The following is a 23,631-nucleotide window of genomic DNA, read 5'->3' on the forward strand; positions in this document are numbered from 1 at the left end:
CTGACTACTGTGGTGAGCACACCTCTGAACCGGAGGAGTCAAGCTCTAAACTGGACCCGGTAACCCTTTTCTACGGTAGACAGAACCCATGGTGGCACATTTGGCAGTAGTTTAAAAGCTGCCATACGATCTTTTAGTGACATTAACTATTCCACATTCTATTGGAGGGAAAGCATCAGATTTTCGTGGCCCTGTGACAGCTGACCAGAGAACACTGAAAACTTGGGACAGCCTTGGCTAGGGGAGGCCCTACAGTAGCACTGGGGCGAACTCCCCTAACAACCTCATGTCCCCTGATACATCCCTCCACGGCCCCTCGGGTCCGCTCTTCTTTGTCTGCTTGGCCTTTATGACCATTTTCAGATCACCCCTTTTGGCTTTCCATGGCAGAAGGTGGAGTCGCGACGCAAGCTCCAAAATCCAGCAGAAAGCCTAACCCGGAAGACAGAGCAAGAGATAGAGCAGCGCTCGTCTCCGGCTCCTCTTCCAGATCCATAAGAAATCCCCCAGACCTGAGACGGCTAGCCCAGATCCGTGAGGCTCTGAAACCCAACACACTTTGGCTTCCGAGGAGAGCACGAGTCGTGAGCGGAGCTGCTTAATGTAGGCATTACCATGTGCAGCCTCTTGAGGCTACCATCGCAGTCTCCACCCCCTGGACACTTCACCCAGAAAGTGTGCACTATTTCCCGTGATGAAACGGGAGCAAGCCATAACACACTTCCTGAATTCTCTCACTCATATTTTTCTCTCTCGCTCGTTCCTTTTTTTCTTCTCTTTTTTTTAAAGGGATATAAAAGTTCAGAGATTTTGAGAAAGATAGAGAGGAAATTAAGCGTCTTTTTGTTTCTTTACACAAACAACCGACATGCAGTCTTTTGCTGAATAAGGCTGATGGCACAGTTCACAGGTGCCATATTTATATCACACGGTGTGCTTAATTACCACATCACCTGATCACGGCAGGCCTATAAATAGGCATGATTTTACACAAGCTTCAGATGCCGGTTGCACGCGAGAGGCTTTCCCATACTGTTATGCTAAACGGAACGTCGAGTTCCCTTTGAAAGGGAACGTGCTTTATCCGCACGTTAAGATAGTAAAACCGATAAAAGAAAAAAGGGTAAATCCGTGAAGTTGTCTAACAAAGAAAGAGCCGAAAAGGTACAAATAGTCAAATTAGTAATGACATCTAGCTCGATGCCTAGTGTGCCTAGATATGCTCAGACTAGATATGCTCAGTTAACGGGTTCAGATTTTCGCTGTATTTTGTTAAAGGTCCTTGGGCATGACGTTACCAAGCAACTTTTAATTGCAGGCATTCCCACACTGGGCTTAACCTATGATAGTCTCCAGGGCACAGGTCAAGCAAGTAGACAGTTTGAATATGCCTGGAGCTACCTGGATCATCTCGCTAACTTTTATGCTGAGTTATGCACAGTTTTGCAGCAAAGAACTCAAGGGAAACGGGATATTTCACATGTGGCTAACACTAAACAGCAAACCCATGAATCCCCTAGCTTGTTTCTAATTCACTTCCAGAGTAAATGGGAAAACAAGTCACGTTTGCCTTTAACTGTAGAATATTCCATTTTATTTATAAACACTTGCCTGAACAATATGATATATGAATATTAGATTTCAACAAAATCTGCAAAGAATGACAGCTCGAGATGTCGCCACGTGCATCAGGGAAATGGAATCCGCCAGGGCTTTTGAAGCCTCTGTCAAACAAAAAATTAAACCTGTGATAGTCTCTAATAATGCCAACGAGGGATCCTTGCACCCCTCATGCCAACATAAACAATACGAGAGGCAGATGGCCAGGTAATTGTCATTACTGTCATTCTCCGTGTCACTGGGAAAGGGAATTCCGTAAAAAGCATAGGGATTTGAAAAATAATCAGCCACAACCTGCCCCTGTCACCAGGGGGTGGAATCCCAACCCACCCCAGTGGCAATTTCAACAAAACCAATAGGGATGCCCACAGAGTGAATGAACCCCTTCTATGCTTTCTTTCATACTGAGTTCACACTACAACACACTGCCTATTATTTACCTTTGTGTAGAGGGTAAATCATACGTGGCTAGGCAGGGAAAGGCAGGAGAGGAAGAGGGGGGTGAACCTTTAGAACACTCACAAAAAAGATAGATAGTGAGAAAAAGTTTGAGGATGAGGCAGAGGACTTCTCTCCTCCTGAATCCCCAGGGCTAAAAGGAGACACAATAGATAGCAGTGCAGGTCCTCTGCTCTATCTATTTAAACCATTAGCCCCTGGAATAACTATGGAGGAAAACATAACAAAACTGGAGGCAGCACCTGCTTGGAGGCAGTATTGGAATGGTAGTTAGCTAATACGCTCAAGCTTTTCACAAATAAAAGGGGGATGGCTCTTTCCTTCAATATGGACTCTTGTTGCATAGTTTTACACACGATGGCCCGGGAAGCTTTAATATTAGATATATGATATTATATTATATTGTATGTATACTTTTTATAATATATATTAACATATTGTTTTCCTCGAGCCGGAGGCAGTGCGGATGCGAGAAGTGTCAGAATGGTAGTTAGCTAATAGGCTCGAGCTTTTCACAAATAAAAGGAGGAAGGCTCTTCCCTTCAACATGGACTCTCATTGCATAGTTTTGCATGCTATGGCCTGTGCAGTTTTAAGCAGTTTAATTAGCTCAAAAGGCAAGTAAAACTGTCATGATTAAAAATGTGACACATACCTTATCTGAAGGGATGGAAAAGTCCTCAGGACTGAGTACCGCATAATTGTGTAGACGCATACTGCTTTCATGAGCAAGTCCTAAGTCCACCTTTCTCCAATTCTCATAGTTCTCCCAAGAAAACACACTCGAACTCTTACACCACTGAAACAAACACCTGTGACCCATTTGAACCTCATCTACTACATCTTTAGGAAAGCACCACGTTCTGTCATAAATAATTAAGAGACAGCATCTTCTCATAGGATAAGAACAAGCAGGCTCATAAATAATATGAAACAGCGACATGTCATTGAAGTACTATAGTACATTGCCATGTTACTGCCTGTGACGTGTGACAGGATGAGATTTTAAACCAGGAAGACGAAAATAGTGGGAAAAAAAATTAATCAGTTTTATACTACAATTAAAATTAACGGATACTAAGGTTGTTTTTATGGTGTGTGATATGAACATCTCTGTTAAAATCTCAGAAAATGTAGTTTAGTGTTTCATGATGCTTTAAGGTAACCCCTTATGTTATGAACTTCAAAACTACTGAGACCATTTATTTGTAAACAATATCCACGATCAGCAGAAAAGAAGTTAGGCATACAGCTGGTGATTGGTTCTTTACTCGCACAGGGCATGGTCGTTCATACAGTATCTCCTTACAACACACCTGTTATCCCTGTATGCAAGACAAATAGGAAGGGATGGCGTTTTACTCAGGACCTTAGGCAAATTAATGATATAGTAATTCTAATAAGCCCTCTTGTACCTGACATGGCTTCTATTCTCAACTCTAATACTCACACACACACATTTCATGGTATTTGATTTATGTAGTGCTTTTTTCAGCATCCCTGTATCTGAGCAGACACGGCCTACATTTGCTTTTACTTTTAAAAATCAATAATACATATGGGCACGTCTTCCACAGTGTTTCATAGACTCTCCCACTGTATGATCATCCATGGTGCATCAAGCCCTCTCATCACTCGTTTTACCGGAGGACTGCTGCCTTGTTAAGTACATGGATGACATTCTTTTATTAGCTCAAGGACATGAGCTCTGCAAAAACGGTTGTCTAAAACTCTTGACCCACCTGGCGCAATGTGGTTTCAAGGTATCATTAACTAAACTTCAGCTCTGTCAGACACTGGTACAATATCTGGGCTTTCATATCTTCCAGGGAGATGCATTGCCTAACCAGCGACCGAGTGCATGCTATTGTTGAGGTCACATCTCCAGCCACACAAAGAGGTATGCTGAGTTTTCTGGGACTTATAAACTATTGTCGTCAGTTCATTCCTGACTGCTCACACCATGGCAAAATTCTCAGACACTGTTGTCTCAAGGACTGTCCACAGAACATTGACTGGACTAAGGAGATGATGAACTCTTTCTGTTATCTTAAACGAGTATTAAGCTCAGCCCCAGCCTTGGGAATCCCGGACTACTCATCCCCATCCCACCTGCATGTTTCCGATGATGGGAACACTGATCCTGTCCCAGGAAAACGGTGGTAGCTATAGCCCAGTAGCATATCTTTCCAAATCTCTAGAACATCTAGTACAACATATGCCTGCCTGTTTAAGTGCTGTTGCTGTGTCCGCTCGCATGGTCACTGACACTGAAAAATTGGTTCTTTCACATCCACTCACATTGCACATATCTCATCAGGTCTTATCTATCCTGAATAACATTCAAATACAACACATGACTGCTCAGCGTAGATCAGGATATGAAGCTATGCTCTGTGCCACACAAAACCTAACCATTAAATCTGTAACCACTGCTAACAGCCCTGCAGTTTTGCTCCACAGGCTTCTGCGTACCTGCTCGAGCCCGCACCTGAAGCTTGGTTGAAACGTGACAGTTTGACCTACATACATGACTGCTCATCACCCTGGAAGGGGATGAGGGAATGAGGTATATGTCAATGGATCGTGTTCTACACCTAATGACTCAACATTTTTATGTGGCTTTTTTTTTTATACTGTTCATGAGGCTCACTCTATCCCCTTCGATTCTGCTCAGGCTGCGGAACTCATTGCTCTCATGTGTGCTTGTCACCTCTTTAAGAGTAAGGTTTGTTACTATTTACACTGATTCATATTATGCTTTTGGTGTCATACATGATTTTGGTAAGATATGGCATGCCCGTGGTTTTCACTTGTTGATGAAGTAGCTAGGTGTACCTCAAAAGAGGGCTTGCCCAGCCCCTTTGTCCAGAATAATGTCTCCATTTTTGACGTTTTCACATTATCTGACTACTTGTGGCATTGATGATGCTTTTTGAAAGACACAGGCCTCTCATGATGACCTCATGTTTTGGTCCTCAGAAGGTTGTTCCCCATCGCCCACTGATGGTTTAATACACTGCCCTGATGGCCGTCTCACTCTTCCGTCTTCTGTCCTTCCATTCCTCATGCTCCATTTTCACTGTGTTTCTCATGTTGCACGAAGAAGGGTGATCTCTGCGATAACATTGAGGTTTTGTATTCGAGACAATCACAAACCTGTTAAGTTACTCCTCGATTCATATTTAACATGCGCAAGAGTAAATGTACAAGGGAAACCCACCAAACATGATGCATTACCACTATCTAGTGGTCCTTTTCATGCACTACAAATTGACTTCACACACATTCCAGCTATCAGAGGTCTCAAATATCTTCTAGTTATCATGGATAAATTCTCTAAATGGGTAGAAGACTTTCCATGCTCAAAAGGAAAATGCCAATATCATTGTTAAAATTCTTGCGAAAGAAATAATCCCACAGTACGGTATCCCACAAACTATTGATAGTGACAATGGGACACCTTTTATTTCCAAGGTACCACAAAAACTGTGCAAGTATCTAAACAGTGATTGACATTTTTATATTCCATATCATCCCCAGAGCTCAGGATTGTGCAAAGAAAAAAAAAAAGCACCATTAAGGAATGCCTTACTAAGGGGTTTATACCATTGAGTAATTGGGTTGATTTAGTACCTGCCATCCTATGCAAACTTTGCATGACTCCTACTCAGAAAACTAAATTGTCTACTTTTAAGATCATTATGGCAGACCATTTCCCAATCCATGGACTAAGCATAACCCAGGTGTTTGCTTTACAGGTGATCGGGATGTGATTGTCGACAATTATTCTCAATATAATCATATAATAATTATACTCAATATAAATTGAAAAATGTAACAGTATATGTAGTGTTGTTTCTGTTTCTCTCCCTCTGCCCACAGAACAGCCTACTCACTCATTCCTCCCAGGCTGACACAGTTCTCGTCAAAAGCCTGAAACCACGAAAGGTTGGGGAAACAACCTTCGGTCATCCTACACGAGTGGTGTCCGTTACCCATACTGCTGTCCTCATGGATTCACAACCCCAGTGGATTCACACCTGCCACATCAAGCACTGTCCCGTGACAAGAGACAACACTGCTCTCAAGTAGACCTGAGGGGGCCCTCATCACATCTCACCTCAACATAGAAAGGGAAACACTCAGAATCAAGCTGTCCTAAGGGGGCCTCTTCTCATCTCAATTAGCACATACACATATAGCCTTGTTTTGTATTAGACATACATATGCAGAGTCTGTTATTTCAGGATCATTTGATTTTGAGCCTCAGCGTGTGTATGCTCATACTAATAGTAATGGTGTTGCACATCCACACGCACAAACTCACACCCGCACAATGGTGCAGAGGTAATTTGGCCTGCTTCTTCTCACTAGAAATTGCACCAAACCTTACTGACGTGCACAGTGACTCATGTTGGATCCGTCATCACATGGGATCATATCAGTGGTCTTCTGTGTCACTGCACAATATCACCATTGCATCAGCCAATGCACAAAATGACTCTTGCTTAGTTCCCATTCCCATGGTTTCGATACATCTCACCTCCGCTGTTAGGGCTGGTGTACCTTTAAATCAACCCATAACTGGCAGTAATCATACTGATAATCTGTGCTGGGTTCTTCCTGGCACTTCCTGTAGCCCAGTAACACAAGTATTATGGAGTACATCTCATTATTATCTGGTAAACTAGATGTCTTTAGTTCGTATATCACTCGAACCTACGTAATAGATGTTCTGATTTTATCTGTAACTTGTTCCAATTGACATTTATCATGTGGCTCTGGATTACTGAGCGGAAGGTCGGGGTTCTAGCCCCAGCACTGACAAGCTGACACTGTTGGGCCCTTGAGCAAGGCCCTTAACCCTCTCTGCTCATTGGGTGCTGTATCATGGCTGAATCTGCGCTCTGACCCCAACTTCGTAACATGCTGGAGTATGCGAAGAAAAGAATTTCACTGTGCTTTTGGTTTCATCTAACCAAACCGAAGACGCTTCAGTTTGTTTTTGGATGAGAGTTTTTGTTGAAACCCTTCCAAACAACATGTGGTAATGGAGGTGAATTCGGATTGTAGTTTTGGAGACTTTCTCACCCCAAGATGCAAATAACTTCTGCAATTCTCCAGCTATGATCCTTGGAGATTTTTTGGCCACTCAAACCGTCCTCTTCACAGTGCATTGAAGCAATATAGACACATGTCCTCTTCCAGGTTGATTCATAACATTTCCAGTTGACTGGACCTTCTTAATTATTGCCATAATGGTGGAAATGGGCATTTTCAATGCTTTAGCTATATTCTTATAGCCACGTCCCATTTTGTGAAGCTCATCAACCTTTTGCCACACATCACAGCTATATTCCTTGGTCTTACCCATTGTTATGAATGACTAAAGGGATTTGGCCTATGTGTTACCTCATTTATAGCCCAGTGAAACAGGAAGTCATGTTTGAACAATTTCCTATTCCTAGTCACGCAGGTGTACTAAAATCTTTTAAATATCAATGGGAATATACAGTAGGGGAAATAAGTATTGAACATGTCAGCATGTTTTTCAGTAAATATATTTCCAATGAGGCTATTCAAATGAAATTTTCAATAGACATCAGTATTAATTCAAGAAATCCACACATATAAAGAAATCCAAACATTAAAGTCCATAAATTAAGTTATGTGTAATGAAGAGGATTGACACAGGAAAAAAGTATTGAGCACACTAACTTAATACATAGTGGAGCCTTTGTTTGTAATGACAGCTTCAAGATGCTTCCTGTGTGAACAAGTTAACCTGCCGCAGTATGTCTGCAAGTGTGATTTTGGCCCATTCTCCTAAAAATATTGTCTTTAAATCTTGTTCAATTGGATTCAAGTCACGTGATTGACTGGGCCATTATAACACCTTGATTTTTCTCTGAAACCAATTGAGAGTTTCCTTTGCTGTATGCTTTGGATCGTTGTCTTGCTGGAAGGTCCACCCACGTCTCATCTTCATCATCCTGGTGGATGGCAGCAGATTCTTCTCAAGAATGTCCCAGTAAAGGGCTCCATTCATCATTCCTTCAATTATATGAAGTCTGCCAGTACCATGCAATGAAAAACAGCCCCACACCATGATGCTTTCACCTCCAAACTTCACTTTTGGTGTAGTGTTTTTAGGGTGATGTGCAGTGCCATTTCTTCTCCAAACATGGTGTGTAGTATGACAGCCAAAAACCTCAATTTTGCTCTCGTTTGACCAGATTACACTCTCCCAGTATTTCATAGGCTTGCCAAAATGAGTTGTAGCAAACCAAAAACGAGCTTCAACATGCCTTTTCTTTAGTAATGGAGTCTCGTGGGGTGAGCGTGAGCAGTGGAGTACATTGCCTATTGTTTTCTCTGTGATGATGGCACTTGCCTCCTCCAGATGTTTCTGGAGCTCTTTCCGAGTCGTCTACTTGGGCTACTCTTTTGAGTATTGTTCTGACTCCTTGGTCAGAAATCTTGCAAGGAGCTTCTGTGCATGGCCGGTTGATGATGGAGTGATGTTGCTTCCACTTGCGGACAATGGCCCCAATGGTGCTTACTGGAGGATTCAGAAGTTTTGAAATACGTCTGTATCCATCAATGTTTTGCAACAATAAGGTTGTGAAGGTCTTGGGAGAGCTCTTTGCTTTTACCCATCATGAGATGTTTCTTGTGTGACACCTTGGTAACGAAAAGCCTTTTTATAGACCATCAATTTACTAACCCTGCTGATATTAATTTGCACAGATAGGAGGTATATTTACTTATGGATTTCAGCTGGTTCCTTGCATTGCCTTGGAGAACTGCTTTTTCTTAGCGTGTTCAATACTTTTTTCCTGTGTCATTCCACTTCATTACATATAACTTTTTTTATGGACTTTAATGTTGTGAATTCTTTATATTTCTGGATTTCTTGAGTTAATATTGATGTCTGGTGAACATTTGAATGGCCTCATTGGAAATATATTTACTGAAAAATGTTGAAGAATTCAATAGTTATTTTCCCCCACTGTACTTCAAATATGTTTTTTTCATATGAATTCATAGGGGTACCAATAAAAGTTGCACACCTATATTTAACAAAGATTTTTTTATAAAACCTCTTTTGTGTTTGCAATTCTTTGCTATCCATGAGAGCAGAGTATTTTTGTGATTTTTTAAAAATAAAATAAATATCAAAAGTGTCATATCACAGCAAACCAGTGAATACATTTCCCATCCTGCACTGCGGCCTACAAACATGGCCACCATGGACCGCAATTCCAAGAACACTCACCTTCATTCTAATCATGCACACCTGCATCCAATCTCACACACTCACTCCACAGTATAAAGAGACTGTTTTCAAACAATATCTTTGCAAAGTATTGAGTGTATTCACCATGCCAAGCCTTTGTCCGTGTTTCATTTCATGGTTTTGCTCTTGCATCTAGTTTCTCATTTTGTGTTTTGCCTTGCCTAGTTTATGCCTGTTTGCCAATCACCTGACCTTTTGCCTGTTTTAGGACCACGCTTTTGATTACAGATTTGGTTTTGTCTGCCTGCCTCTCTTCAATAAAGCTCTTATCTGCAATTGCATCCGTGCTAGCCTCCATTACGTCCATTATGTGACAAAAAGGTTAAACAATAAAGACAATTGTTCACATTCTTCTTTGTTCATATTTACTAATGGTGCCAATATTAGTGGAGGGCACTGTATCTTTAACACTTCATAGAGACTGTTTGAACCTAAACAATGTAATGTTAAATATGAGATATAGCTTTATGAAACCCATATAACCACCAGGGCTAGTGAGAATGATCTGGAGATCTTCCAACAAAGTCACATAGAAATGTACAGTGCTGTGAAAAATTATTTGCCTGAATTTTTCTGTTTTTTTGTGTGTGTATATCTCATATTAAATTAAAAAGAAATTAAAACCTAATCTAAAACAAAATTAAAGGCAACCCGAGTAAGCAAAAAATATAGTTTTTAAACGATAATATTATTTATTGAAGCAAAAAGGTTACCCATTACCAGCTGGGCCTGTGTGAAAATGTATTTGCCCCCTTTGTTTCTAATTCCCCATATCTATAAAACTGCATTCATAATGGGGTTCTGCTGGACTAGATGTAAACAGGCCTGGTTACTGCCAGCCTTGTTCAATCAAATCAACACTTAAATAGAACTTTTTCAACATGAAAAAAATGCCAGAAATGATGAAGAAGGTGATTGAAATACATCAGTCTGAGAAGGGTTACAAAGCTATTTCAAAGGCTCTGGGACTCCAAAGGACCACAGTGAGAGCCATTATCTCCAAATGGAAAAACTCGGCACAGTAGGAAAACTTCCCAGTAGTGGCTGACCTTCCAAAATTCCTCCAAGAGCACTGCAACTACTCATCCAGGAAGTCACAAAAGAGCCAAGGACAACATCAAAGGAACTACAGGCCTCTCTTGCATCAATAAAGGTCACTGTTCATGACTCCACAATCAGAAAGACACTGGACAAAAATGGCATCCATGGAAGAGTGGCGAGGTGAAAGCCACTGCTAATCCAGAAGAACATTAAGGCTTGTCTTAATTTTGCCAAAACACACCTTGATGATCCTTAAACCTTTTGGGATTATGTTCTGTGGATTAATGAGTCGAAAGTGGAACTGCTTGGAAGACTGGGGTCCCGTTGTCGTAAACTAAACACTGAATTCCACAAAAGGAACATCATACCTACATCAAGCATGGTGGTGGAAGTGTGTAGGGGTGCTTTGCTGCTTCAGGGCCTTGGCAACTTGCAATAATTGAGGGAAACATGAATTCTGCTCTCTAACAGAAAATCCTAAAGGAGAATGTCCGGTCTTCAGTCCAGAGTTGAAACTCAAGCGCAACTGGATTATGCAACAAGAAAATGATCCAAAGAATATGAGTAAGTCCTAGTAGTAAGTGAAAGACTGATCTCCAGTTATCGGAAGTGGTTACTGGTTGCAGTTATTACTGCTAAAGGTGGCACAACCAGATTTTAAGTTTAAGGGTGCAATTACTTTTTCACTTTAGTGATAGGTGTCAGATAACCTTTTTGTTTCAATACGTTTTTTTTGTTGTTGTTGTTGTTTGTTTGTTTTTTTTACTTTTTTTGCTTCAATAAAAATTTTTAAACTTTTTTGCTTCAATTTTTTTTTTTTTTTTACTTTTTTACTTCAATAAAAAAAATTAAACTGTATTGTGTGTTTACTCAGGATAGCTTTGTTTAATATTCTATTTAATTTGAAGATCTAAAACTATTTAGTATGAGATATACACAAAAACAGAACAATTCAGGATGGGTAAAAATGCTTTTTCACAGCACTGTATGAGACAGTATTTGGAATAATAAAGTCAAAAACCCATGTTTCCTTGGAGCCATCTCACACAGCCGATTCCAAAAGACAAGAAACCCTGACAGTTGTCATAGAACCACAGTTACATTTGTAATTAACAGCCATAAGAAACAGGTCTCACCTTAGTACTACCCTGAAAGACTACCTCACTCATATGTGCCAGATAGTGGTACCCTGCTCCTTTCAGATAGGCAGTAATGAGCTTGTGAGACTTCCGAAAGATGCTATCAGTGGTGTTAGTGTGTTGAAATGGCTGGCACATTTTAGTGGGGTTAAGCCCCCATAATATTGCCTCTCTAACAGAAGCTACCAGTTTTATTAGATTGTTAGTCACAGAAGTCACACTATGCATAGCATTACATTTCATTACCTCAATTTAGTATATTGTGGATTCATTAAGTTGTTTTGGCAGTTAATTACTGACAGGAATTAAATGTAACTGCCCAATATTGGTGTCAAATTATCAGGTAGGACATGTTTTTACATTTAACAACAACAACAACAACAACAACAAAATGCCATCTGTTCAGTCAGCATTTTCCACCCTCTTTTTTTTTTGAAGGATCTATTGAAATCTTGCATCCTTAAAGACATGGACTATAAACATACATATAAGAATGGGGCATCCAGAATTTTGACCTAAGTACCTGCATAACCTGTCTTGGGCCAGAAATGACTCTTATCCAGACTCTACAGTCCCTTGGAATGGCACGTATTGGAATGGCAAGACCAATTCTATTGCACTGAAAACAATTTTTTTTTTTTTTTTTTTTTTTTTAGATCAAAAGATGAATATAAGATGATGGAATCAGAACTTAGAACATGGCACATTTGGTGGCACACCACATAATTTATAGGTGAGCAAAAGTATTAGAATATATAGTTTCAAAGTAGACTTTATATTTGATTGCATATCCATTGCTTGCAATAACTGCATCAAGCCGATGACCCATTGACATCACCAAAGTGCTTTTCCAGGCTTGTACCACAGCTTATATTAGTTGTTTGCTTTTGGGGGAGGTTTCAAAATGGCTTGCTTTTCTCCCATAGACAGCTCTCTGGTCTTCATATTGTTTCATGCAATCCTCATAGGTGAAACTAATCACTCTAGGTGGGCATGGTGGCTTAGTGGTTAGCATGTTTGCCTTGCAGCTCCGGGGTTAAGGGTTTGAATCTCGCATCTGCCCTTTGTGTGCAGAGCTTGTTCTCAGCATGCTTTTCTCTGGGTACTCCAGTTTCCTCTCCTAGTCCAAATACATGCATTGTTGGCATTTCTAAATTGTCTGTAGTGTATTAGATTGTGCCCTGCAATGGGTAGGCATGTAGGACAAGGAGCAACTCTAGGATGTTGGTAGGTTTCCTCACATGAACTGCTGGCTTCAGGTCCTTCTACAACATTTCTATTAGATTAAGGACATTTCAAAACATTATTTATTCTTGTTTAACCATTCTTTGGTAGAACAACTTGTGTGCTTAGGGTCATTGTCTTGATAAATGACCAACTTTCTCTTGAGATTCAGACACATGTCCTTACATTTTCCTTTAGAATTTGCTGGCATAATTGTTTCCTCAATGATGGTAAGTTGTCCTGGCTAGATGCAGCAAAATAGGCTCAAACCATGATACTACCACCACCATGATTCACAGATGGGATAAGGTTCTTATGCTGGAATGCAGTGTTTTCCCTTTTCCAAACATAACACTTCTCATATTTTGGTCTCATCTATTCACAAAACATTTTTTTCAGTAGCCTTCTAGCTTGTCCACGTGATCTTTACCAATCTGCATGAGGGCAGCAATGTTCCTTTTAGAGAGCAGTGGCTTTCTCCATGCAACCCTGCCATGCACACCATTGTTGTTCGGTGTTCTCCTGATAATGGACTAATGAACATTAACATTAGCTAATGTGAGAGAGGCCATCAGTTGCTTAGAAGTTATCCTGGGTTCCTTTATGACCTTGCAGACTATTACACGTCTTGCTGATCTTTGTTGGTCAACCACTCCTGGGGAGGGTAACAATGGTCTTGAATTTCCTCCATTTGTACACAATCTGTTTGACTGTAGACTGGTCGAGTCCAAACTCTTTAGAGATGATTTTGTAAACTTTTCCAGCCCGATGACCATCAACAACTCTTTTTTCAGAGGTCCTCAGAAATATTCTTTGTTCATGCCATGATATAATTCAACAAACATGTGTTTTGAAGATCAGACTTTTATAGATCCCTGTTCTTTAAATAAAACAGGGTGCTCACTCACACCTGATTGTCATCCAATTGATTCTAAACACCTGACTAATTGCAACTTCAAATTAACTGCTAATCCTAGAGGTTCATATACATTAGCCACTCACAGATATATAATATTGGATCATTTTAATCAATAATAATGCTTTTTCACTTTGCTTTTCTATAACTCAATTATAAATCTTGCATGGTTGCACTACTGTACTTGTATTGATCTCTGCTTGATATATCGCTTTGCTTGTATTTCCTCATATGTAAGTCGCATTGGATAAAAGCATCTGCTAAATGAATAAATGTAATGTAAATGTAATAACCAAATGACCCAGTATAATATTTTTGTCTCATTGGTTTAACTGTTTTCTCGCTATTTACTTTTTGGACTTGTGTGAAAATCTGATGTTTTATGTCATATTTATGCTGAAATATAAAAAATTCCAAAGGGTTCACAAACTTTTAAGCACCACTGTAATCAGAGATGTGTGTGTGTGTGTGTGTGTGTGTGTGTGTGTGTGTGCGTGCGCTTACCAGCTCCATGCGCCGACAGCTACTCTCCTGTTCTTTGAGGCTTAAATCCTCCATCTCTAGCCTCATGTCTGCCAGCCTCTGCTGGTAGTAATGTGAGTTTTCTCTCTCTCTTGCCTCAGCCTGAGCAGACTGCTCCAGCTCCTCACCCATCCTCACCACACTGTCCCTCAGACGCAGAACTAGAACCTATACATCAGCAAGAAAAAGAACTACAGTGTACATGGAGGTGCAAATCAGTGTTTTTTAACACTGCAAAAATCTGACTGAACTCATTAGCAAATCAACCCTATCTAGCTTATTCAAGTGTGCCAGAGAAAGAAGAAAACAAAGTGTAACTGACAAGCACTGCGCTCTTACATTCATAACCAAGCTATGAGTGGTTAATGGGTCTAGCTTGCTAAAGGACATCTACTTGAAACTATTTTCACAGGGATTTACATAATGCATAATAAATAGGTCTCCGTCAATCGGACAAACTGAAGAACATTTTAGGATGCTTGTTGGAACATCTTTGTTTTTTTGGTTTTTTTTAGAAGGGCATAGTTTTGGTCTCAATATTGGTAGGGACACCCCAACTGGTTTATAAAAATATAACATCTCTATTTACATTAAGATCTGTATTTACATTTAAATACAAATTATACAAAGCAACAGATCAAAGACTAAAAGAAAGTAAAGTATGAAATTACTTGTTAATGGAAAAGAGAATATAAACTAATTAATTAAATGATGACATTTTTAAGGGATTTGTAGACTAAAATTCAACTCAACATAATTTCATATATGCATCTATTTTATGTTCCAGCTAGCAACTTGACTGCTAGCCTGCAGATGACAGAAGCCAGGGTTAGCTTGCTGGTTAATGCTAGCTAACACGGTTGACTAACATCAGTTGATTCTCAGAGAATATAATGTCACACATGGTCCCAATCTATCAAGCTGATAAAAAGGGGAGAGGGTCTTTCTGTCTGTGCTGACCTCAAATCTCTTGACCTGGCCTCTCTGGAACTCCAGCTTGTTCTCCAGGTCACACACATGTGCCTCCTGCTTGCTCACAATACTCCGAGCTACTGTGGAAGACTCCAGGAACTGCAAGTGTGCTGCACTTGACTGCAGCTGATGGGTGAAAAACCAAGGGTGGAAAGAAATGTGGTGGAGAGAAATTAGATGTTTGATGTAAACTTCACATGGGCTGGAGTGTGTCTAAATACCAGAATGCACTACACTTTGACAGGATCTGTTAAACTTCTCACAAATAGAAATCAGTTATGATGATATCTCACCTTCCTGTCTCAGAAACTGGCACAGTGCCCATATTTATTACTTTCTGGCTACCATGTCTAGTCTCACCTGCTCCTGTAGACTCTGTCTCTCCTTCTTCACTTCTTCCAGCTCTGTCTGCAGCTCCCGTATCTGAGTGATGTCACTAGAAGACTGAGGATACAAACCCGAAGCAAGTTGTTAGATTTCTCTTGTCACTGTTAAATACATACAGAGATTTAGTGTAGACATATACCATTAAGATATGTCCATATGCATTGTGCATTCATGCACAGACACACCTGTGCAATAAGGGCTTTGTGTTTCTTCATGAGTTCATTCAGGTCCTCCTGGTCTTCCTCCAGCCTCTTCAGGAAGTCAGCCTTCTCATACTGCAGCTGAGTCAACTGTTCATCCACCTGAGTACAAGCAAAACTGCTGAGTGAAAGGCATTTTATATACTTTTTCTGTCTGTATTAATTACAAAATTTCTCACCAGGCTTTTGTGTTTGCAGATGCTCTCCAGCTCCAGCTGAGCATTCTCCAGCTCCATAGCAAGAGTTTTCTGTACACTCTCAGCCTCTAAACGCCGTGCCTCACTGTCCTTCAGCTTAGACACATGCACCAAGATTTCAAAATCACCAAAAATAGCAAGAATGGAAACCACTAAATAACTACTTAATTATACTTTTATATTTGAATAAATATTTAATCAGTTGAGATAAAATGGTCTGGTGGATGTGACGTATCATATAATAACATACACAGTCCCCTGTAAACTATTGGAATGGCAAGGCCAATTAATTTGTTTGTGCTATACACCAAAGGCATTTCTGTTTGAGATCAAAAGATGGATATGAGACAAAATTTTAGGATTTTAGCTTTTATTTCCTGGTATTTACATCTAGATGTGTTAAACAACATAAAACAAAACCTTTTGTATCAGACCACCCAATTATAAGCAAGGAAATGAATGGGAACAGACAATTCATGAAGAAATTTAAAGTAAATAACCCTTAATATTTGGTTGCATGTGCCTTGCTTGCAATAACTGCATCAAGGCTGTGACACACTGACATCACCAAATTGATGTTTCTTCTTTTGTGATGCTTTTCCAGGCTTTTATCACAGCCTCTTACAGTTGTTTGTTTTGTGGTGAAATGCTTCTTTCAAGAGCACACTGACAACACACAGGAAGTCAAAAAGAACCCAAATGAACATCTAAGGAACTGCAAGCCTTGCCTGCCTCAGATAAGTTCAGCATTCATGATTCTGCAATTAGAAAGAAACTGGGCAAAAGTGGTATCAAGGGGAGAGCTGCAAGGCAAAAGCCACTGCTAAGAGGAGCATAAAGGCTTGTCTCACACTTGCCAAAAACAGCTTAATGATCCCCAGGCCTTTTGGGATAGCGTTCTGTGGACTAATGAGTCGAAAGTTGAACTTTTTGGAATAAATGGGCCCTGTTACATTTGTCCCCATTACATTTGGCTTATGGGTTAGGAAGCAAATTCCCGACTTGATCCCTACTGAAATGCTATGGTAAGACAGTATTAAATGGGCAGTTCATGGTTAAAAGCCATCCAATATGGCTGAATTAAAACAATTCTGCAACAAAAAAAAAAAAAAAAGAGTCAGCCAAAATTCCTCCACAGAGACGTAAAAGACCACTGGTTCTTTTATTTGGTTGCAGCTGGCAACTAAGAAGGTGGCACAACTAGTTACAGTGCTGTGAATCCTAATTTCTTCTGTGTTTGTGTATATCTATACTAAATTGTTCCAGAAATTAAAACAAAATCTAAGATAAAACAAAGGCAACCTGAAACAAGAAATACAATTTTTAAATGATAATGTTATTTATTGACAGGCCTGGGGAGTAACGGAATACATGTAATGGCATTACGTAATCAGGATGCAAAAAACTGGTAACTTTTTACAGTTACGTCAAAAACAAAGTCATCAGATTACAGGTACATTTTGTAAAAAATGGGAATACTATCAGGATTACATTTTTTTTTTTTCATTTAAAACCAAAGAAATTTAATTTTTGCAGGGCTCCAGACTGCACCTAAAATGGTCGCATTTGCGACAATAATATTAATTTGCGAATTATATTTTTTCTGGTGACAATATAAATTTACATGTTATGATGTAATAATTTGCATTTAATGTCTTTTTAATTGTGTGTTCTGTGAGGAGTTGAACACAAATCACATAATTTGTTGTGTTGACGTAATAAAATGAGACACTATACATGAAAGTTTCAGCGGGGGGGAAAAGCTTCAAATTCAAGTTTAAATTCACCCAGAGTGCCAAAATACACACAGGGAAAGCTTTCCGCATCAGAAAGACATGACAAAACAAAAAATATCTGACTTTTCCAAATAATCCTCATCTCTATCGAGCACCAATGCTGATGGCACACCTGCTAATAAAAAAGCATGCTCCAGTTGTGCCAGCATGAGAGAGATAGAAAACGACAGACACAGAGGATCATCTTTCCATGTCAATCAATGAACACCCAAGTAAATGTGGAGAAAGACATTTTAAAACTTCTTAGATTCAGTAGTTTGCATGAGTCAGATATGATCATCGCACACAGAAAATGTTTTGTGACTTTTGTTCCATAGCGGGGATTTCATTACCAGAAAACATGGCGATAGTGAAAAGCATAAAAAAGCTCATGACTATGCAATCACACAGTGCACCACAAAAAACACCATTAGCACAAGCAGTGTTTCGTGCATGTGAACTATATGATGAAGCTGAATGAAAGGAGTTAAAAATGAAATTCAACAATCCCTATATGATTGCAAGTGAAGAGCTGCCTTTCACCAAATTACCTCTCACATATTACTAGTGAAGAAAAATTGACTAGATGTGTGTAAGACGTAAGACAACGACACAGCATGTGCTTGGAGCAGAATGCATCTAGTTGAGATATTGCTTGTCAAACTAAATTTGGCTGCTCAGTGTGAACATGTCTTTTCAGCTCAAAACAGGATAAAATCAAAAGTATGCAAGTCAACCTTTGAAGTCTTGATGAGGATCAGCACAGAAGGCCCATCACTTGAAAAGTTTGATCCTGAACCATGTCAAATACTGGCTTTCCGCAAAAAATTATTTGTGACTGTATATAGTTCTCAAGTTGGAAAAGACTTCAGTTCCCATTTTAAGTGAACTGACTGAAAGTGAGTGTTTTAAAAAATTTTAAACGCAAGTTCATTCTTATGTGGCACTTTTAAAAAATCATTTGGTGCCTGTTTTTTCTGATAGGAGCCAATGCCTCCTTAATAGATTTTTTTGTGTGGAGCCCTGCTCCAACACAATATAGACAGCTGCATGATTATAGTTCTGGTTCTCTCTTGCCAGTAGTGACTCATGTGAGCAACAAATGTATTTATTTTATTAAAATAAATCCAAACATTGAACATGTTTTAAGCTCTAAAATAAGCTCTAAATAAAAGTATTTTAGATCATATTGCTTTTCTCTTGACTTTATTTACATATGTGACCTTGAAGTAATCCAAAAATAATCAGATTACATTACTTTCATATTGTGATACTTGGATTACATTACTGATTACATTTTTATGAAGTAATTTGTAACTGTAACGTAATAAATTTTTAAAGTGTAAAGTTACACAGAACTGTACTAAATTTAGGGTGCAGTTTAGGGGGACAATTGGTTTTCACATGGATGAGATAGGTGATGATATAGGTGTTGCTATATGTAGAACTCATGTTCTTCTTGTATTACATTACTGTTACAACCCGCTATCTTTGGGATGGGAAGTTTTTGTGTGCTGTGCCATATTTTGTGTGCAGGTCCAAACCCCCTCCCAGAGTTTCCAGTCTGCCTTAGCCTGCCTTGCTCCCGCCTCCCAGGATGACATCACTAAATGGCGGCCATATTTAAAGAGGAAGAGGAGTGACAATGGTGTGGGATGTTGGAGGTGGTTACATATGTTGGAGTTTAGAGATTGTGTTTGTTTGTGCTGCTTGTATGCTATTTTCTGACTGCTGTTCTGGTTTTTGACTTTTGCCTGGTTTTGGGACTTTGAGTTTGCTTGTCCCTGTATCTGTTTATGTGTATTCTCTTCACTATTGTATATATGTTCACTTGGTTAACTGGCAGTAGGGGTGTGGCTGCCATTTCTTTTGGGAGAGGGTCCTTTTGACTCTTTTTTTTTTCTTTTTTCTTTTTTTGCTTAGGTAGTTAGGGAAGTATCCTTGTATTTTCTTTATTTTCTTTTTAGGTAAGCTAGCTACCTAATAATAGAATTCTTTTGTCTATTATTTTGGCTTTGGCCCACCATGAAGTTACACCTGGTTTGGTTCCTTGCACAGTTGTATGTTTATAATTCTGTGTTTTACAATATACCACTACTTCTTTGAACAACCCTGTTTGTGGTGTTATTCCTGGCTCCCTCATTTTTAAAGATCAATCCAATTGAATCCAGAGCTGATTACTCTGTGCGGCCTAACCTAGACTGGGCTGTAACATTACACTTTGCATGAGGATCTGAAACCATTTAGTTTAACAAATATGCAAAAATAATGCCTGTTTTTTGACCATGTTTGTGCTTTATGTTTTTGGATTTGTCTGCCTCTCTCTTAATAAAAGCTCTTAACTGCAATTGAGTCCATCTCAAACCCCATTACGTGACAAGGGCAAATTAAAAACTTGCAAGACAGTGCAAAATGGTACAGTTGCTATCCTTGATGGCAACAACTTCCTGTGATGTCTCTCATTTTAACACACACATTCCTGATATATACCATTTTGGCATTGCCTTATAACTTTATTCTCAATATATTGCTATTTTCCCTTCCTAATACTGAATAAAAATACTTCAATATATTATGACTTTTATCCTCAAAATATTACTACTTCTGTTAAAATGTAAAACACCATCTCTTGAGGAACGATTTTTTTTCAGGTACCTTCAGGTCAGGACTACAGTAGCTACCTAACTATAAAAATGCCAGACCTCCTGGAGTAGATAATTGACTCAAGTTGGATATCAATGCTGGTCACCTAATATTTTCCATGAATTACTTGTTGCAAGTTTACCATGTGCCATCTATAGATGGTATCAGGTTGCTGACTCTAACCCTAACCTTTCAGGCTCTTTGTTGATTGAATGCCTAGGAATGATTCATACATGCCCAATAAATGCCAGCCAAGATTATCCAGTTCAATATTTTATATAGACTACTATATATTTAAAAAGGTGCAGGCTATTTGTTGGTACCTTTAATAGTGAAGGCTACAGCAGGGGGAAGAGCTTTCTCTTACAAAGCCCTGTAGTTATGGAACAGCCTTCCAATTAGTGTTTGGGAATCAGACACAGTCTCAGTGTTTAAGTCTAGGCAGAAAACATATTTGTTTACTCAAGCTTACCATGAATAGACTTTCTTTTACGCAAAGTACACAGTCTTATCTATCACAGGATAGTAAGCATACCTAATAATCTCTCCCTCTCACCTTCTCTCCTTCTGTCGAGCAACACATGATTTTATGGAGATGCCAGTGATCCTGACACTTTCTACACTCCGGATCCATCCAGATGTCCTACCTTGAAGTACCATGAAATAGTTTTGGACCTCAATTCAACTTGGACATTATTGCTGTGGTTGCTGGACTATGGCTGTGACTATGGCCTTGTGACTGCAATTACCACATACAATTTTGCACTCAGATCTCCTTTGGTGAACAGTGGAGTATTTCAGCACAGACTTCATGTAAAAACCATAATGAACTTTCTTTTACTTTCACACTATCTGTTGTTACCCAGATGAAGATGGGTTCCCTTCTGAGTCTGGTTCCTCTCAAGGCTTCTTCCTCATATGATCTTATGGAGTTTTTCCTTGCCACCGTCGCCATTGGCTTGCGCAATAGGAATAAATTCACACACTTAAAATCTGTATCCTGTGTTTATATGTTTCTGTAATGCTGCTTTGAGACAATGTCCATTATAAAAAGTGCTATAGAAATAAAATTGAATGGAATGGAATTGAATTGTATATTACACAAAGGAAACATTTCATAAGTTTTATGCAAATGTTTCCCAATCTGTGATTCTACAGATTCCACAGAAGCTTCCCTCTCTCACAGTTTTGTCCTGTGCTGCAAGTTTTCTGGGTAGGTTGATTTTTAAATTGTTGAATGTGATTGTTAAACCAAACCCTCTTTTAATTCTTTTTGGATTGTCAGTGCAACATATATATTTTAAGAATTAACATCACCGGTTAAATGATTTCTGAGTTATACTAAATACAATAATAATACAATATATAGTTACATTTTTTTAAGTGAGTATTTATATTTACCTCTTTTCGGTCTCAGATGTGAACTAAGATCTTATTTTTTTTATACAGCAAAAAAAGGCTCCTAAACAGCACAACTGATTGGCTGTACTACAGTGGTTCCATAAGAACCTACCTGACACTGCAGTCTGTCCAACTGCTCCTTGGTTCCCGGGGCATGCCCCTGGCCAGTTTGCTCCATTGTAGATAGTAGCAGCTGGGCATCACTGAGCAGCGCATGGGTACGTTTCAGGTCTCGCCGGAGTCGCTTCTCCACATCAAAATCTCTGTGGCCCACCTGAGATGAGTAAGATAAATAGAGGTAGAAGAAAAAAAAGAGAAAAAAAACAAAGCTGCCTCCATATACATGATATAATGCATACAAAATCATAAGCTATCAAACATCTTATTACACACAGTAAATGGCACGCAGCATGACAGAACTGTATTGTTAAGGTATTAGTTATGAGTTCTGCCTCAGGTTCCTTTAGTATATACCTTTTTTTTTTAAAAATGTGTTAAATGTACTGGAGAGAATCATCTATGGACACCTATAGTGTTCCTGGACTGACTGGTAATGACAAAATGCAGACTGACCAAACGACAGGAGAATAACGTACTGCTGGAGGGAATAGACAGAGTAATATAGGATATGGCTGATATTACATTGTGTGTGTGATGCAGAATCAGGGTGGAGGAAGTATACTTATATAATAATAAGTATAATAATCATGTTACAATTCGCTCACTGATGAGAACAGAGAGTGTGATTATATTCTAATGTACACTGATACACGTGTCGCCATAAATCTGTGTTCAATCGTACAGTGCATGAAAATAAATTACCATTGAGTGGTTCTTAATAACTGTGACCAGTACAGCATAGATAGAGGTGGGTCATTCTATCTCCAGTGGTCCAATGAAGGTTGCTCAACTGTGTTGTTGTTTTTAAATGTTCCTAATTGTTTTTATGTCATCACCGATAAAGTATTGGCATTGCAAAATCACTAGGTTTTAACTACAATGGCCAAAGCTGTTTACAGAAACCTCAATATCTCAGCTCAGGATGGGCCTAGTTGCTTGAAACAAAAGCTGATCTCTAGAGCACATTACAAGGTAGATGCACATATATTTTGCACATTCGTGTTCTTTAGACATAGAAATTAAGTCAAGATTGCTCACAGTTCCACATTTAAGGTTAATTTATAATGGGAAGGGCTTGAGTTTCAATTTTTTAAGGGGGTACCTAGGCAAGTATAGTGTTCATACAGAACATTTCATGTTTGAGACTTCTTATAGTAGCATTCTGCTGTAAGAATTGTGACTTTGAGATTGGAGGTAAAACTCTGTAGGACAGTGGACCTCGACGGCCAGATTTGAAGAACCAGCCTGGTCTATCATGTTGGTACAGGTGTACAATCTAAATATGGAAGTAGTGTTCAGTTGGGTGTTTTTTCTCCTGTGATAAAAGCAGTACGTGACTTCTGAGCTGCACTGCTTTTATCACAGGAGAAACAAAGCCACAGCTCTCTTTATGACACTATTCATTTGTAAACACCAAACTGAACACTGTACCCTTAAAAAATGAAGATTAAGACTCGAACCCTTACTATTATTAATTGACCCTAAATGTGGAACAGTGAGCAATCTTGAGCATTGCATTTGGACTTGTAGGGAACAAGAATGTGTTAAAATGTTTATGTATGTAAATGTACCTTGTAATGTGCTCTATAGATCACTTTTTTCCAAGGAGCTAGGCCCATCCTGAGCCGAGATATTGAGGTTTCAGTAAATAGCTGTATAACCAAAATTTGTTGTCTGTCATGACACAAAGATAGCGGTTGTAGTTAAACCAA

General features: G+C 39.2%; 1 protein-coding gene across 5 annotated transcripts in view; it reads right to left on the bottom strand.

Moving 5' to 3' along the window:
- LOC108276812 (unconventional myosin-XVIIIb) overlaps positions 1-23,631 on the bottom strand; it is a 123,923-nt gene that overhangs the window by 15,658 nt on the left and 84,634 nt on the right. For all 5 annotated transcript variants that reach the window (XM_053686687.1, XM_053686686.1, XM_047161135.2 and 2 more), the window contains 6 exons: positions 21,912-22,073; positions 15,963-16,076; positions 15,769-15,885; positions 15,557-15,640; positions 15,185-15,322; positions 14,207-14,392 (listed from right to left, as the gene is read on the bottom strand). In XM_053686687.1, coding sequence (XP_053542662.1) covers positions 14,207-14,392; positions 15,185-15,322; positions 15,557-15,640; positions 15,769-15,885; positions 15,963-16,076; positions 21,912-22,073 — 801 coding nt within the window. The remainder of the gene's footprint in view (positions 1-14,206; positions 14,393-15,184; positions 15,323-15,556; positions 15,641-15,768; positions 15,886-15,962; positions 16,077-21,911; positions 22,074-23,631) is intronic.

This window comes from Ictalurus punctatus, chromosome 16 (assembly GCF_001660625.3).
Source record: "Ictalurus punctatus breed USDA103 chromosome 16, Coco_2.0, whole genome shotgun sequence".
Classification (NCBI taxonomy): Eukaryota; Metazoa; Chordata; class Actinopteri; order Siluriformes; family Ictaluridae; genus Ictalurus; species Ictalurus punctatus.